A 12,006-nucleotide genomic window follows, 5' to 3' on the forward strand; every position below is an offset into this window, starting at 1 on the left:
TCCTGGCCACCGAGGCAGGGTGGAGGCTCTGTCCCAGGCCACCTGTATCTGTTTCTACTAGGTGCATGCACCGGCAGGTCCTATGTTGTATCTCGTGGCCCTCACTTCTTCCTAGGATTGCGAGGGGGCAGATTTTGGATAATTTTGCTGGACAGGTAAGTATTTGTAAATTTCTGCTTCGAACTATGTACATCGCATCGATATAGTTAGTAATATAGATCAGTCACTCCTGTTGCTCATACACGAATAGACCCCAAAGAATGATAAAAGATGATGTCATCATGTTGGCATGTAATGACAGTTGGTATAAACTCTGATCTCTCTCAGTAGTGCCAGTGATGTCACTTGTAATAAATATCAGTTGGTACTATTCTAACATCATAATAGGGTGTCCCACTGCAGAGAGTTCCTTTATGTCATAAAAGCTAGAGTTCATACATGATCAGTGCAAATCGTATACCTGATATATATGCAAGGAAAATAATTGCTTATATACCTATCACTTGGTGCTCAGGGTCCACATCTGTTGTAGCTTCTTCCAGCAGGGACACGAGTTTAGCTGATATCTGGCAGACAGACTCAATGTTACTGAATAGAGCATCCACATCCAAGCGTTCTGACTGACAAAACACAATAAACAAATAGAAACTCATTTTCATGGAATTATTGTACACATGCTACTTTATAGTGTTCCCACTTGAAGCCAGGTAGCCTGTTCAAATTCTGCAGTCTCAGTGGAACATATAGAACACTATGGATTGATGGAGGGCAACGAAAATGTCAAACAGTATTATTACAAATGCTAAGTTGATGCATAACGAACCATAGATGCAAAAAACGTAGGACATGCTGTGTCCATGATTTGTAATCCATTTACAAAACAAGGATTAGATTTCTTTGTCATCCTTCACTAGTTTTTGGTTTTCAACTGAACAAAAACAATGCTACTTCGCCTAAGTGTTGAGTACCATACACACAAACACTGGAAAACAATGCAATTTAAAACATAGACACAGCTTCAAACTTTGTCCCCACTTTTAACAGCGTGTTAAAGCTTCCCTGAAGCACAGTTTAGTGTGTACTTAAATAATAATGTCCATAGATCTCCTTTGTATTTCACAGAGCCTTAACACTTCTGAACACTTTGGGTAACATCAAAATTTATTGGACATAAAGCAAGAGAAAGTGAATTCTTGTCAGTAAGTGTATATGTACAGGTCCACTCACATTATTCTGAAGTCAAAGCCTGATTGATATACTGTACTTCCAGAATACACATACAATGCTTCCAGGTAATGGCTTTGTGTAAAAAGCCTGAAATGCCACTATATCTAGGAGATGTATCAAACCATACCATAGAGAGAGAAAAAGTAGAGAGATATAAAGTACCAACTAATCAGCTCCTGTCATTTTTAAAACGTAGGGGTTATTTACTAAGCCTTGGAGAGAAATAGTGGATGAAGATAAAGTACCAACCAACCAGCTCCTAACTATCATTTTCTAAGCACAGATTGTAACAGTTAGGTGCTGATTGGCTGGTACTATGGGATATATTAAATTCTTGTCGGAAACAACCATCTTGTTGGAAAGGCAGCAGTTTCCAACAGGTTTAGGTCGGAAGGGGTTCCGACCAATTCAATGCCGGCTGTTTTCCCAACTTGTTGGAAAACACATGGATTGTTGGAATCCACGTGTGTATTGTGGGGAACACGGCCAAACCTACAGGTTTTGGCCCTGGTTCCGACAATGTCAGTCCGAATTTTTTTAAAGTTGGATGGACATTGTCGGAACCAGGGAGAAGAGACGGGGGAGCGGGGACAGGTAGGAGGGGACGGAACCATGTGAGGAGAGGAGCGGGGACGGAGCGTGGATGGGTGAGGAGACGAGCGTGGACGGAGCGTGGACGGGTGAGGAGACGAGCGGGGACAGAGCGTGGACGGGTGAGGAGTGAGCGGGTCAGTGATGGGAAACAGCAGCAGCGCGGACAGGACAGCACCGGGGTATGAGCGGCTGTGACAGTTGCATTTCCTTCGTTACAGCCAGAGAGGTGCTGCAGCAGCCAAAATAGAGAAACCCATTTAACTATCAGGAAGGGTTAGTACCCATTGCAAGTGTATTGCACTGTATTGCAAAGTGTGTGGTGGTCATTATTTTCATGAGACAGTAACTTGGTCTGGAGCTAAATTTCCTTAGCCCCCTTTAATAAATGTACTTGATTGTTCTAACTATCAAAGCTGTCACATTGGGCGGTATTCAAATGATATATCACGCCCATTCTTCTTTTTAAAGTGATCCCCGTTATCGCGCATATCATGCCCATAGTAATCAGGTTTAGCTGCGTAAAGGGTTGGGAGCCCTCACTTTCCAGGGGGTAGCAAGCTGAAATAATTATACCACGCTCATCAGCAGAAACAGAACAGGTGTGGAAGGGGGTGAAAAGAATTGAATACCGCCCATTATGTAATTTTACTGTGTGTATGGGGCTAGCCTCTCTGCTACAGCCTAAGGTGGATAAAGTTTGTGGAGTCCTTGCCAAAGAAGAAGGAAGATCTGTTGGAGTTGCCAGTCAGCTGTAAGGTACCACCTACACCTAACTTATCTGTTACACCTGGAGTACCACAAACTGTATATACAGTAAGATGAATATTGTTTTTAAAATAATTCATACAACAAGTAAAAATAATGTGCAATATGTCTCTCTATCATGGTTTCTGTTGTTAGGAACTTAGGCACGGCGGCCATTTTCCTATTGATTTTCCTACTGCGCATTTGTAAATCACTGTGAAAATTGCGCAACAACATTTTCCCAGTGATTTCTGCAGTGCTGTTGCGCCCTGAGACTCTGGAGGGTAAGTATCAAAAATAATGGGTGCTGTGTGGCCCACTCTAGACCCCGGGGGCCCTTTCGCACCGCACACACTGCACCCATTATAAATACGCCAATGCCACTAGCTATTAATATCCCTGCTGTCAGTCTGTTCCCTGTATCACCTTGCAAGTAGTGAAAGGAAGGGGAGATGCCTTTCCAAAGATCATGTTACATAGACCAGCCAATAGATGATGCCACCACAAATAATGTGAATGTTAACAAAACAGGTAAAGTGATCCAAGCTATTCTATCTATCTAAACCATCAGTGGGGTACAATTTGTTCTGTTTAATATGAGACAATTCTGTTTTCCTGTATAGTACGCACAGTATTTCCTCTGCTAAAACCTTAATGTTCTGCCTTTTAAATTATAATAGTTCTAGTGATTATGAAGAAAATCTAAGTTTTAGTAGGTTAATGTGAATAATACAATTTACATTATTATATAAGAAGAATCAACATTCTTTTAGGTTTAAAAGTACACAAACCTCAAAAATGGTCCGTGCTTAATTGTGCCTATCATAAGGAGAAAGTAAATATGCCAGACAGAGAATTGTCTCCTGCTTCTCTGGGTGTTCTCTGTCATATGTATAAAATATCTGTTCATGTCCCCAGAGTTATAACGCTTTTCCAGTAATATCATAAATACCCATTACCATAACATTACATCCTCAAGCTATTGTGTTGCCAGAGGATTGTTGTTCAATTCAAAGAAGGGCTCTAGAATTTACAAATGTTCCTATTAGTCAAATACAAAGTGAAAATAAAAATAGAGGGTTAAAGTGTTCATTTATATTTTGTAGGAAATTGTTCATTTTCACTCTGTAACCAGACACATCCTTAATATTTACATAGCAATAGCCTGGCCAGGGATCTCCTCACAGCCACAGATTTACCAGAAATACTGAAGGTATCACATCTTCACTCTTTGCTTCCCACCTGCACTATTTGCCTCCCATATCCTTTTGCTCGTCTTTAAATACATGGAAAATGGTGGACACACCTAAGGTGAGTACACACTAGATGATGTGCTCAGTGAGCGACATCGCCTAGTGTTTCCCCTCCCGGGCAGGGCCGCCTGACAGCAGGCATACACACTGTGCGAAATCACTAGCGATATCACACAGTAACGTCATGCCGCGGCCGGCTGGAGCATGCAGCTTTGGATGATGAGTCCAAATTGAGCTGCATGCACGGCCGAGACCAAGGGTTGTTAACGACCCGCGGGGTAGTGCCTCGGTCAGTGGTGGCATACACACTGGGGGATATAGTAAACTATATAGGTCAGGAGGGGGAAAATTAGTGATATAGTTAATTCACTAAGGGATTTATACCGACAATGCAGTATTCAATTTGCGGACAGAGTCGGATTGACATTGTCAAAAAAAGCTGTCGGATATGGCCACAAATCCGACAAAACATGTGGATCCGCGGTTAATCCACCGATCCACTTGTTTTCCGACAAGTCAGAATTGCCGACCTGTCAGAAAAACAGCAGCCCCATTGACAAGACGGCAGTTCCGACAAGAATTGAATACACCCCTATATCGCTAAGTGTGTACCCACCTTAACACACACACACACACACACACACACACACACACACACACACACACACACACACACACACACACGGGACGTGCAGTGAGCTAAATAGCTCAGGAGGCACTGGCTAGCCCCAGAGCCAGATTTAAATGCAATTTATTAGCCAAAGGGTACACCTGGGCATTATACACAGGTGCAGCATTATAAACTCCTGGAAATCTTGTGAGTTTTGATTACAGATGTGTGGAAAGGATGAACAGGTGAGGCACTGCCTCACCTGCCATAGACTTTTTACTCCAGAGTTTTGGCTATAAAATTATTAGAATAATGCAAAGAAGATATTTCTAACATATTCTTTGTATTTTTTTACACACTTTATACAGTCAAAACTCTGGTGCAAACGTTAGTATGACAGTAAAGACTCTGTCTCACCTGCTTCACCCGACCGCACGTCAGTGACACACACACACAAACAAACAAACAAACAAACAAACAAACAGAATGCTGAGTAAGGGATATTGGAGGAGATGTATCAAAGCTTGGAGAGAGAAAAAGTGGAGAGAGGTAAAGTGCCAGCCAATGAACTTCTGTCAGTTTATAGTCTGTGGTGTCTGTATGTACTAAGCCTTAGGGGTCTATTCAGGAATCAGTGAAAAGAGTGGAGAAGTGAGCCTATGGAGAAGTTGCCCATGGCAAACATTCAGCTGTTCCGTATAATTGTATAGTATGCAAATTATAAATGTTACTTCAATGCTGATTGGTTGCCATGGGCAACTTCTCCACTGGCTCACTTCTCCACCCTTTTCACTGGTTTAAGAATAGACCCCTCTAAGAGAGATTAAGCGGATACATGTAAAGTACCAGCCAATCAGCTTATAACTGCCATGTTACAGACATTGGGGTCTATTTATTAAGCCTTGGAGAGATATATAGAGTGGGGAGTGATAAAGTACCAGCCAGTCAGCTCCTAACTGCCATGTTACAGGGGGTGTATGAAAAATGACAGGAGCTGGTTGGTTGGTACTTTAACTGACTTTATGCTTAGTACAAAGATCCCTTGATATACTAAAAACCACACCCAGCATATCTACTGCACATTATGAAAATGTAAAAAATTGTATATAATTCAACATCACATTTGATTTTGCATCCAATCTATAAGACATAAGTATGGTTTTATGTAATAAATGGTGCAAACCGAAGCAATCCAATACTTACATGGTGCTTTCTGAGTGGTTCAGCAACTTCTCTGATGCAGAGTTCCAGGTCATTCAGATAATCTTTTTCTGTTTGAATCAGCTCTCCAATAATCTTTGCCCTCTTATTCATTTTTCTTATCCTCAGCTCCGTCGTGTCTTGCACTGGAGATGTTGGAGCCGATGCTGCAACACTGGGTGCCATTTTTTCTATTTTAAGTCAAGGGGAAGGCTCAATTAAAAGATATCCCACACCACTGGTTAAAATTTCATTCTTTACTCTATATACATATATACATACTGTATGTGTGTGTGTGTGTGTGTGTGTGTGTGTGTGTGTGTGTGTGTGTGTGTGTGTATATATATATATATATACATACACACACTATAAAACTATAAACCCACAAGTTATGACTGACATCAGCAAGTGGCCCACAGGATGGTAAGTAGTGCTGTGTATAACATGGAACACAATGGGTTAATCTTTGTCAGCACACAGTGAGGTGAATTCTGAATACAGGGTGTGTGGCACAAGTCCTCTTTTGCTCCGCAGCACCCATTTTGAATACAACACTGCACAGTAACATAAGATATCAATTTACTATTCTCTTCCCTGGAAGGGGCGCTTGGCATCTGACCATTAATGTATATAGCAGTGAAAAAGCATGTAGCACTAAAATGAATAAATAACCCTTAAATACCACTTGATGTAATTTACTCATGTCTTGCTGAGCCCATACTATATACTCAGAGGCGGATTGGCCATAGGGTTTACAGGGAAGATCCCCGGTGGGCCGACGCACCCGTGGGGCCTGTTTTGTTTGAGGATATGTGGTCCTTTTTATAGACATAATGAATAAGATGCTAAATAATTTGCATATATGAAAATGACTTTGCCACTTAGCCTGTGATTGCAGATGATCTAGTGTATGCTCTGTCTGCCTGCTTGGCTGACATATAAGATTGAGTGAATAGTGATTGGGATTCGGTTGGTGTAATAAGCAAGAAAATATATATTTCTAAAGAATGATATAGTTTCCTAAATTCTGAAGGTGTATCATATAATGTGCTCATATTATTTAATTTTATTTCTTTTTAACTTCCCCCTTGATGCTGGACATGCCCACTATCTGGAAAGTCTTGTGGGGAGGGTGCTGCTGCCATGGCCCATGGCTAGAACTTACACCTCTGGTGCTGCCCATGTGGGGCCACTAGTACAAATTTTTCCAGGGCCGCTTTTTGTTCCCAATCAGCCCCTGTATATACTGTATGCCAATATTAATTATTCATGTGCTAATAAAAACTATCTTTGAAATGTCTCTTTCTTCTGATAAGCTACAGTTAAAGAACATTAGACTACCATCATAACCACTTTCATCTGCAGGATTTTCCATAATTTTCATAATAGCATAGCTCCCAACATTGATGGACATCTTTGTTGTGCTGAAGGCGCACCCACAGCCGCAAAGGGGACAGAGCCTCTGGGAGCAGGGGTGGAGCTTCACAGCATGCCTGGTCCTGTCACTGTGGGGGTGTGGCTAGCACTCTCCAAGTTGCTGGGCACACCCCCAGCCTCTCCCTGCATTGTCTATTCACCTGCTGCTTACCTGCTGCTCTGCTATGAGCAGCGGTGTGAGTTCCCCCCAACTGCCTCATCCCCACACCACCACAGGACACTGCGGTCCACGGATGGGACAGCGGGACAGTCCTAGGAAAACAGGACTATTCCGCTGAATGCAGTACAGTTGGGAGGTATGTAATAGAAGCACTACTAATCACTTACTGTATTTAACATGTCTTCTCAATCAGCTGGGCTACCTACACTCTTCTGGTAGGCTAATTTATTAAAACACCCCTTTTCACATTATTTTGGTAATAATAAGAATGATAAATATGCCCGTTAGAAGGTAACCCATATCTGTGGCAGAGGCTGAGCTGTACTTATGTGGTCACAAGAAGTGGTCACAAAAAACCATACATACTGTAGCATAGTATGGAGGCAGCGCTGGGCCAATGTGTTTGCTGATCCTCTGTGCAACGTCACTGAATAATAGTTGGTCAGAAATTAAGTTATCACCATAGAATCCAGCATTTGGAATCATATAACTGCTCACAAACTGAATGGAAGAATGAATTTCTTCATTTATATTACTCCTAAAAATCCAATATACACTAAGGGATTAAAATGTTATATTAACTATTTGTTTTTCCATTTCTTTTGAAAGAAAATAGCTAATAAAAGAGATATGCAGTAAAAGAGCTGTCTCTCAGAATGTTGACATTGACTAAATGTTAACATTGCCAAAAGGTTGACAGCTATAATGTTACAACTAATGTTAAATTCAGGGTTAAATCAGGCTGCAGTTAGGGTATTGCTGCGTTTAGGGTTAGGCTGCGTTAAGGTTAGCCTGCAGTTAGGGTTCGGCTGTGGTTAGGGTTAAATTGCATTTAGGATTAGGTTGCAGTTAGAGTTAGGCTGTGGTTAGGCCGCGGTTTTGGTTAGGTTGCAGTAAGGGTTAGGCTGTGGTTAGGGTTAAGTTGCATTTAGGATTAGGCTGCAGTTAGACCGCAGTTTGGGTTAGGTTGCAGTTAGGGTTAGGCTGTAGTTTGGGTTAGGCTGCGATTAGTGTTTGGCTGCAGTTAAGGTTAGGCTGCAGTTTGGGGTAGACTGTAGTTAGGGTTGGGCTGCAGTTCGGGATAGACTGTGCTTAGGGTTAGGTTGCAATTTGAGTTAGGATGTGGTTAGAGTTAGACTGCAGTTAGGATGAGGCTGCAGTTATGGATAGGCTGTTTGGGTTAGATTAGGGTTAGGCTGCGGTTAGTGTTAGGCTGCAATTCGAGATAGGCTGCGGTTAGGCTTAAGCTGCATTTATGGTTAGGCTACAGTTAGAGTTAGGCAGCAGCTAAGATTAGGTCGCAGTTAGAGTTAGGATTAGGGTTGCATTAAAACTGAATGTAAAATTGCATTGTCCACATGCCGAATGTTGAGATTAATATGTTGACATTCCGTGAATGTCAACATCCTGTCAATGTTGACATTTTTAATGTTGACATACAGACTATGTCAACATTTTGAATGTTGACATTTCATACCACACCCAATAAAATATACTTAGTTAACAGGTTGTAGGCTACAAACCTCTTGTTTAATTCACATTTTTTTGTCGTTGGTTAATTGTTGTACCCTTACAGGAAAGTACAGTTCAGCATTGGAATATGTTCACAAATAGCAAGAAGTGTAATACTGAAACATATGTCCTCGGGTGATATGAGCTCATATTTTCCGGTACAATTTAAGTGCTTATTCTAGTTTTGAGTCATCTGACTTCCTAGCCACACCAATTAAGCTGTCTGACGTTACTTAGCTAAATAAACTGTTTATTAATATTAAAAATTATACGATGTTGATTCTATTGAAAGGGCATTGAAAATATTAACCCTAGCCTAGACAAATGATTTATCAATTTTTGTACAACACTAAGCCAAATATCAGCAACTTGATAGTATGACTATGAAGACTAGGAGATCAGCCGTTACATAAATGTGTCTGAAAATGATCATTACAGCAATGTTACAATGTTTTGTTCTCTAGAGACTGACATTTATAAAGATATAATGTACCCATTTTATGCAGAAATGCCAGATCAATAGAGCTGGTATTATTAAGTGCATTATTCTGGAAATTTCAAAACAATAAGTTATTTGCAGAATGCTTCAAAGTCAGACAATGCTAGGCTGGTACTGGTCATTTCATGGTAATTTTCTTACTAGTGATGCATGATACTTCTAATTAATATGAAAAATTACAGTTAGTTATATACCAGAAGATTTGGGAGAGACAGGGCTGACAAGGTGAAGGGGGGGGGGGGGGGGTAGGTACTAATTACCCGGGCCTGTGGAAGTGCCCGGATCAGCTGCTGAATGGTATAAATGTATTCCAGCATAGTATTTTACATGTTTTGTTTTATTTTCATATGGGGCATGGCTACACCTCCAAGCATGCCCATCAGTATTACCCAGACCCCACAAATGTTTTAATGGCCCTGGGAAGACAAACAAGTGTAAGCAACAGCAAGGCAGTGCCTGACGGATGAAGGCACTAAGGGGGTCATTCCGAGTTGTTCGCTCGTTATTTTTTTCTCGCAACGGAGCGATTAGTCGCTAATGCGCATGCGCAATGTCCGCAGTGCGACTGCGCCAAGTAAATTTGCTATGCAGTTAGGAATTTTACTCACGGCATTACGAGGTTTTTTCTTCGTTCTGGTGATCGGAGTGTGATTGACAGGAAGTGGGTGTTTCTGGGCGGAAACTGGCCGTTTTATGGGTGTGTGTGAAAAAACACTACCGTTTCTGGGAAAAACGCGGGAGTGGCTGGAGAAACGGAGGAGTGTCTGGGCGAACGCTGGGTGTGTTTGTGACGTCAAACCAGGAACGACAAGCACTGAACTGATCGCAGATGCCGAGTAAGTCTGGAGCTACTCAGAAACTGCTAAGAAGTGTCTATTCGCAATTCTGCTAATCTTTCGTTCGCAATTTTGATAAGCTAAGATTCACTCTCAGTAGGCGGCGGCTTAGCGTGTGCAAAGCTGCTAAAAGCAGCTTGCGAGCGAACAACTCGGAATAACCCCCATAGCAAACAGTAATATCCCTAATTTTCCCTAATAGCATATAAAGCAGGCATTCCCAACATCGGTTATCAAAGCACACCAACAGTTCAGATTTTAATAATATCCATGCTTGAGCACAGATAACTTAATTGGTACCTAAATTGTTTTGATTTAACCATCTATGATGAAATCTGGAACTCAATAAAACCTGCACTGTTAAGGGGGGTACACCCGGAGAGATTGCTAGATTGCTTAGATTTTAAGCTCGGATCTGCTGTGTGTATGCCCCCCAGCGATAGCGATGCGCGGCCCCGCACATCGCTATCACCAGTGCTAGATTGAGCCTGCATAGTGTGAAGTGAGCGGCCCCTGTCCATCCCCCCCTCGCTCAGCACACATCTCTCCCGTCAGTACCCCCCTTTAGTGTTTCTTGAGGACCAAGGCTGGGAATGCCTGATATAAAGGTTTGCAGGACAATCAGCAATTTTACTGTATTCTACTATAATGATGATATTTGATGATACTCAAATCTACCTTTCCTCCCCTGACCTCTTCCCCACTCTCCTCACTCGTATCTCCAATTGTCTCAATGGTATAATGGTTAGCATTACTGCCTCACAGCACTGAGGTCATGGGTTTGATTCCCACCATGGCCCTAACTGTGTGGAGTGTGTATATTCTCGCCGTACTTGCGTGTTTTTCCTCCAGGTACTCCGGTGCGTGGGTTTCCTCCAGGTACTCCGGTTTCCTCCCACAATCCAAAAATATGCTGGAAGGTTAATTGAATCCCAACACAATTAACCCTAGCATGAATGTGTGCATGTGTACATGTGTTAGGGAATATAGATTGTAAGCTCCACTGTGGCAGGTACTGATGTGAATGGTCAAATATTCTCTGTAAAGCGCTGCGGGATATATGTGCGCTATATAAATAACTGGTAATAAATAATAAATTGTCTCTCTGCTATTTCTTCTAGGATGTTCATCTTCCCACCCTCCCACACAAGCTCACCTCCCACAAGTTCATTATCAATTGATGGCACTATTACTGTATCTCCTCTAGACCCCAAGTGCACTGTCTTGGAGTAAACCTTGACTCCTCCCTTTCCTTCAAACAACACATTCAGCACCTTTTACATACCTGCCATTTTCATCTCAAAAATATTTCCAGGATCAGATCCTATCTCACCCAGGATGTCACTAAGACCCCTATCCACTCACTGGTCACCTCCAGACTGGACTACTGTAATTTTCTCCTATCTGGCATCCCTGAGAAAGTCCTCTCTCCACTCTAATCTATCCTCAATGCTGCAGCCCAGCTCATCTTCCTCACCAAACGTAATACATCCACCTCCCCTCTCTTACAAGCCCTTCACTGTCTCCTCTACCCCTTCAGAATCCAATTCAAGCTTCTCACACTCACTTACAAAGCACTTACATACTCCTCTCCCATTTGCATCTCTGAACTCCTCTCCCATTTGCATCTCTGGCCTTATCTCCCTGTACACTCACACCAGTCCTCTTTGCTCCACTAATGCATGCCAACTCTCTTGCCTACTAATAACTTCTTCCCACTCCTACCTCCAAGATTTTGCATGTGCTGCTCCCTTTCCCAGGAATTTGCTACCTCTTACCCTCAGACTCTCCACCTCTCTACAAAACTTCAAACGGGCTCTCAAGACCAACTTCTTCACTAAACCCAACAAACCCTCACTCTAAGCCTTCTGCCTCACGTTCACTTTTTATCCCATCTGTGTCTCCCCTGTCTGTCAGCCCCTCCTTTTAGAATG

At 42.2% G+C, this 12,006-nt stretch overlaps 1 protein-coding gene across 1 annotated transcript in view; it reads right to left on the reverse strand.

Annotated features, from left to right (window-relative positions):
* Nucleotides 1-12,006, reverse strand: part of ARHGEF38 (Rho guanine nucleotide exchange factor 38) — a 159,700-nt gene that overhangs the window by 130,095 nt on the left and 17,599 nt on the right. The window contains exons 2-3 of the mRNA XM_063919288.1: nt 5,632-5,819; nt 497-620 (exon numbers count right to left, since the gene is read on the reverse strand). Coding sequence (XP_063775358.1) covers nt 497-620; nt 5,632-5,819 — 312 coding nt within the window. The remainder of the gene's footprint in view (nt 1-496; nt 621-5,631; nt 5,820-12,006) is intronic.

Source organism: Pseudophryne corroboree, chromosome 1 (genome assembly GCF_028390025.1).
Source record: "Pseudophryne corroboree isolate aPseCor3 chromosome 1, aPseCor3.hap2, whole genome shotgun sequence".
NCBI classification, from domain to species: Eukaryota; Metazoa; Chordata; class Amphibia; order Anura; family Myobatrachidae; genus Pseudophryne; species Pseudophryne corroboree.